This window comes from Zalophus californianus, chromosome 7 (assembly GCF_009762305.2).
Source record: "Zalophus californianus isolate mZalCal1 chromosome 7, mZalCal1.pri.v2, whole genome shotgun sequence".
In the NCBI taxonomy this organism is placed as follows: domain Eukaryota; kingdom Metazoa; phylum Chordata; class Mammalia; order Carnivora; family Otariidae; genus Zalophus; species Zalophus californianus.
This window is the reverse complement of record NC_045601.1, coordinates 16,678,201-16,684,200: the sequence shown is the minus strand read 5'-3', so window position 1 is coordinate 16,684,200 and position 6,000 is coordinate 16,678,201. Positions and strand designations below refer to the sequence as shown.

Genomic DNA, 6,000 nt, shown 5'->3' with positions numbered 1-6,000 from the left:
ATGTCTCTGGAGCTGGAGGGTGGGGACAGGAGGGGGGAGACGCTTCCCCGCCATCCGAAGAGGCGGGAGGGCAAAGAAAACCTTCAGGAGGAACCTGCGACGCGGTCCCTCCCCGCGTCCCTCTCCGGGCGGTCCTCCCTCCCCGGGGGCAGCGCCGGGGCCGGGGGGGGGGGGGGCGGGGGGGGGAGCCAGGCCTCTGGAGGCGGCGGGTTCGTGCGCTCGGGCACTGCTGGGGGCGAAAGGCGCAATTCCGCGTCTCCGGGAGGAGAGGCCACGGTCACCCGCGCGGAGGACCATCTCTGGCACCAGACCCAAGCCGGTTCTCTCCGGTGTCTACGCACAGGCGGCCGCGCGTGCCCACGCGCACACATTCCCGCCTCCGCGCGCAACTCCCACGCCCCGGGCCCTGTGTCAGCCAGGCGCCAGATCCGCCTCCCCTGGCGGGACCGAGAGGGTCCTCGGCGGCGTCTTTAAGGCCGCGGTCCCCGCCCCTCCCTCTTCCCCGCCCTCCCCCGCCCGTCCTCCTCGGTGTCGCCGCGGCTCCTCCCGACCTCCCCACGAGCGGGGCTGCCGGGCGTGCGCGGCGCGCGGAGCAGGTGCGGCCGAGCCCCTCGCATGCCGCTGCCCCGCCGGAGGTGCTAGCGGCGCCGGGCGCGCTCCGCCCGCCCCTCCTCCGGGCCGCACTCGGGCTCCGGCGCGCGCGGGGACATGTCGGTGGCGACGGGCAGCAGCGAGGCGGCCGGTGGGGCCGGCGGCAGCGGCGCGCGGGTTTTCTTCCAGAGCCCCCGGGGCGGCGCCGGCGGCAGCCCGGGCTCGAGCAGTGGCTCAGGCTCCTCCCGTGAGGACTCGGCGCCCGTGGCCACGGTGGCCACGGTGGCCACGGCGGGGCAGGTTCAGCAGCAGCAGCGGCGCCACCAGCAGGGAAAAGTGACAGTGAAATACGATCGCAAGGAGCTTCGGAAGCGGCTGGTGCTGGAGGAGTGGATCGTAGAGCAGCTGGGTCAGCTGTACGGATGCGAGGTACCTGAGCGGGGGGCCAGGGGGGTCGGGGGCCTCCCTCGCCACGCTGTGCCCACACCGGAATTCTCCGGGGCTCCAGCTCTCGGGTGCGCACCGCCCTGTCTCCTGGGGACCCAGCGCTGGGAGCGAGGCGCAGGGCGTTCTCTCTCCGGGGTGCCTTCTGGCGCCGGGGCGCCACCGTTGGGACGCCCCTGCCTGGGTCCAGATGCCGGGTGCCCGCAGAGTTGCGGGCCCCCTTGTTGGCAGTGGGGAGCGTTGGGTTTTGCTAAGCACCTTGCTTTTCTCGGGGCCCGGGGCGCCTCTAGGCTCCAGCTGCAGCTACCCTCAGAGGGCTCACCCCAGCTGCGCCTAACCCATCAAGAACAGTACTCACTGCTGAGATCCTGGCAATCCCGATTTCTGTGGAGGGGGAACAGGGAAGGGACCTGAAAGCTGCTTAACGGAGAGGAGAGGTTCTGGGGATCCCAGAGGACCCCTCGATTCCTGAAATTCTACATCAAAATCATGAGATGAACGCTTTCCCTTTTGCAGCCAGCCCCGACGCGCGTCCCCATAATTCATCCTTGCATTTACCCAAGCTGCACACGTTGGGCTTTGTTGAAGCAGCTTTTTTTCCCCCCCCTGGTTGAGCTCGGTTACTCCCGTTGATGGGCGCAGAGTGAGAGCCTTTGGCAACCTGGAAGGGTGCCTGGTGGAAGGAAGGTAGCTCTGCGGGTGGTGTGCGGGATGCCCCGAATCCACCAGCTTCCCCTCCGCGGCGACCCCTGTGACTTCCTACGGGTTCAGGGGCTAAGGTTCATACACAACTCCGACGGACGCGTAGATGCTTGATGTTAGGAGAAATATTTAGAATAAGCTGTAACAAACGTCTGCTAGAAAAATGACTGAAGCCAAAATGATTCCCCATGAGAGTCTTTAATAACAGCGATTCTGAATGAAGTATTGTACTTCTCTTAAGGGCGTGGAGTTTGGGAAGGGTGGGAGAATGGAGGGGATTAATAATTAAGGATTGGGCTTCTAAGTTAAAGCAGGTTTGTGTCCATACAGCTGTTAGCGCTGTTCAGCAAAAATGAAAGCCAGATGAACTCATTGGCTTTTCTCCTGGTTTGGGGTATTGTGTTTTTCACACATTTTATGGCCTATTGTGAACACATCCTTTCCTTAACATTCTCATGGTAGGAGGCAACAGCATCCTCATTAGGGACTACTGATGAATGATTAGGATATAATGAAGCTTGACTATATGACTAATAAGCTTGTAAAAATATATTGTTTCCCCAGCCTGGCTCTTACAAAAAAAGCCATTTTAATTGCATAAATAAAAACTGGCCAACATAGGAAGTGTTCCTGGGATTTCTTTCTTTCTTTCTCTTTCTTTCTTTCTTTCTTTCTTTCTTTCTTTCTTTCTTTCTTTCTTTCTTTCTTTCTTTCTTTCTTTTTCTTTCTTTTGAAGGAAGTTGGCAAAACTCTTTCAAGAAACACTGTATTTGATTTAGATGGGATTACCGTTGGGTGGATGGATGTGCTCAATGTTGCCTCTGTAGAATCCAATTAATTTTCATTTATTTCATACTGACCTTTATACTCCATTTTGGATTTGGAGAAGATTTAATAGAAAAACTGCTGAAATGCAGAGTGCTTTAGCAGTGCTCCTTTTATGGGAGGCTAATTAGGTGTAGTTGGGGAAACTAGAGAGTTCTGGCCTCTTACCAGGTTGGCAAATCAAAAAATTTAAAAATTCTTCAGAATAATTGGGGAAAATGGTGGATTGGATGTTCACTGTATTGAACATGTAGGTTAGATACATATTTTAAAGGGTAAACATCACCTTGAATCTTGTCCTGGTACATCTCTTCTATTTTAGACCTTCTGGCGTACAGCAAACTAGAGATTTGAGAGAGGGCTTTATGCGGCCAGCATGTCATTACAATGTGGCAAGTGTTTCTCTTTCAGTTGTTTGCTCTGTCATTTTAGGTTTAAGGAATATTGGTCATTGAGAAGGTTGTTGGCAGTTTGTAATTACCAAGCTGATGATACACCTTCCTTTAATGACAAAAAGCATGTGGACTCATAAATAGGCATATAAAGAATTGTTTTCTTCCATCTATTTCTCCACTGGTGGGGCTCTATTTTTAGCTTAGCTTCTCTGTAGCTTCTCTGTAGCCTTTCCTTGCTGATGGCTTCAAGTATGTCAGCTCCTGCTTTCTTAATTGAGAAGGACTAATCGCTCTGAATCTCATGAATGTAGAGGGTAGGGAATGTTCCTTTTACACTTAAAATTGGTAATGTTGTCAAATTTTTACTGCATGCAATTGACACAAAAAGCGAATTTGCCAAACTTCAAACTGGCCGGGGGCCTGAGCTTTCTGCCAAATTGGGGGAGATAATGAACACATATTTAATTTCAGAAGAACTTACATCAGGCCAGTCAGCAGTTGGATGACGTGTCCTTTTCGGAATAGAAAATAGTGATCTTTTGGAGAGGCATAAAGCATGATATTTAAAATTAGGAGTGGGAAAGAAGAAATACACAGAATAACTTCCTGGCTGCGGTCTTGTCTTGAAGTTTGCAGTGGCCAATTTTGTATGGAGAATAATCTGAAGACAGCCTCTGTGGAGTGCTAATAAGCTAATAAGACTAATTGATTTAGTCTTTACAACAGCCCTATGAAGAGGTTGCTGTTGTCTGTTTTACAGATGAAGAAACTGAGACCCAGAGTAAGAGGCTTTCCCAAGCTCGCAGAGCTGGTGAAGGGCAGGGCATGGGGATGGGAGTATGAACCGTAGTCGTGTGGCTCTGAGCCCACGTGCTAATCACCAGGCCCTGCCTCTTAAGTTTGCAGGGGCCCATGCAAGAGAACAGATGGAGGCCCTCACAGCATAGGTCTAAATATTTAAAAATAATGCATTTGAAATGAGCATGATATAAAATTTATTCTGTCCACCTCCCTTGACAATGATATCTCCATAGTGGCCTGGAAGGCTAGGTTTGAATTTTGGGACTTCTCAGACTTCTCAGAGCTCACAGCTGGAATGCAGCTGGAGAATCCCCTGGCCTCGTGCCTGCTTTCTTTTCTTCCCACCCACAGTATAGTCTCACCTGGTGAAGAGCATTGTGTCCACTCGCATACCCAATCTCTGTCTACTCTGTCTACCCTTCATCAGACCTTTGGCTCAGACCAGTGGCAAAGGCCCGCTTGGGAGGACAGATCTGGGAGGAGCCTGTTCATGCCCTGGAAATGGCTTGGTATTGGATCAGGAAACTCTGGGGATCTGCAGCAGAGCCTAAAACCAGACAGAGGGACAGCAGTTCCAGGTAGGTGGGTCCAGCTGGTCCTAGGAGCTCTGCAGGAAGATGGGTGTGGGAGGATTAGGGCCCAGGACCCATGGCTCTTCTGTCCCAGTCTAAGGGCAGTATCGCTGCACGCCACATCAAACAGCCTTTTGGTATAGAGATAAGTGTTTTTTATAAATTCTAAAATGCTTAGTTATGTTTATAGTTATTTTCCATTTCATCTTCTTGTACAGATAGTTAAATTTTCAGCTAGGGATTTGGTTATAATGGAACTATTAGGATGGATCTGTATCCTCATTTAAGAATTTCTGTTTTGAGACATTTTCATATCTCATCCAGATCCAGACAGCTTTTAAGAGTGTTTGAAATCTGGCATCGAGTCTCCTTTGACAAGTACTGCAAGATGGCTTACTGGATAAATCATATCATTTTTTCTCATCTTGCCCAGTATCAAGATAACATCTGTACTTCCAGTTTTGCAATGTGATTTGCTTTGGAAATAAAAGCCTGTTGTTAACCTCAGATTATTGAAATGCCTCTAGCAGCCTCGCCGTAAACAGACTTGTGCGCTGAAGGCATTTCCTGGGTTACCCTGGGGGTCCAGTTAGGCTTTCCCTTTGCTGCAGCTGTCTGCATTTTATTATTTTTATTATTTTTTAAAGATTTTATTTATTTGTTTGACAGAGAGAGAGAGAGAGAGAGAGAGAACGAACACAAGCAGGGGGAGCGGCAGGCAGAGGGAAAGGGAGAAGCAGGCTCCCCAGTGAGCAAGAAGCCTGATGTGGGGCTCCATCCCAGGACCACGGGATCATGACCTGAGCCGAAGGCAGATGCTTAACTGACTGAGCCACCCAGGTGCCCCAGCTGTCTGCATTTTAAAACGTGGTTTCTGGTATGTTATACCTTTGCATCCTCCCTGACTCCCTGTCATTGCTCCTTCTGTAAATCAGTGTTTTTCCAAATGTTTTGATGGTGACCCTAGAAAGAAATACCCTTTAGATTGCTGCCTGACACACGGACACATGGATGTATGAAAGACACATAGATTCAGAAAGCACCACTTAATATTACCATGTGTGCTAGAGAAAAAAATGACAAGGGTAGTGTAAAATATGACTTTATTAATGTTTAAATACAATGTTCTATTTCCTTTTCCAGAATTGCTGGTTGTGACCCTCTAAATTGATTTCAGGGGGCCCTGGGTGGCTCAGTCAGTTAAGTGTCCGACTCTTGATTTTGGCTCAGGTCATGATCTCAGGGTCGTGAGAGTGAGCCCCACATCTGGCCCAGTGCAGACTGGGCGTGGAGCCTGCTTAAGATTCTCTCACTCCCTCTCCCTCTGCCCCTCTTTCTCTCTCTAAAAAAGTTAATTAATTAAAAAAATAAATAGATTCCATAACATTTTTGGACGGTGGCATGCAGTTTAAAAAATACTCCTCCAGGGGCACCTCGGTGGCTCAGTCAGTTAAGCGTTTGACTCTTGATTTCAGTTCAGGTCATGATCTCAGGGTTGCGAGATCAAGCCCCGAGTTGGGCTTGGCGCTCAGCGGGGGGTCTGAGATTCTCTCTCTCCCTCCGCCCTTCCCCCCTCTCTGTCTGTCTAGAATAAATAAATAAATCTTAAAAAAAAAAAATACTCCTCCAGAAAGGGAAAAGCCTAAACATATGTGATAGAATTAGCTGGT

At 50.4% G+C, this 6,000-nt stretch overlaps 1 protein-coding gene across 1 annotated transcript in view; it reads left to right on the top strand.

Moving 5' to 3' along the window:
- Nucleotides 1-231: 231 nt before the first annotated feature.
- Nucleotides 232-6,000, top strand: part of PPP1R14C (protein phosphatase 1 regulatory inhibitor subunit 14C) — an 83,616-nt gene continuing 77,847 nt past the window's right edge. The window contains exon 1 of the mRNA XM_027604008.2: nt 232-1,020. Within this exon, the coding sequence (XP_027459809.1) occupies nt 709-1,020 (312 nt within the window). The 5' untranslated portion in view covers nt 232-708. The remainder of the gene's footprint in view (nt 1,021-6,000) is intronic.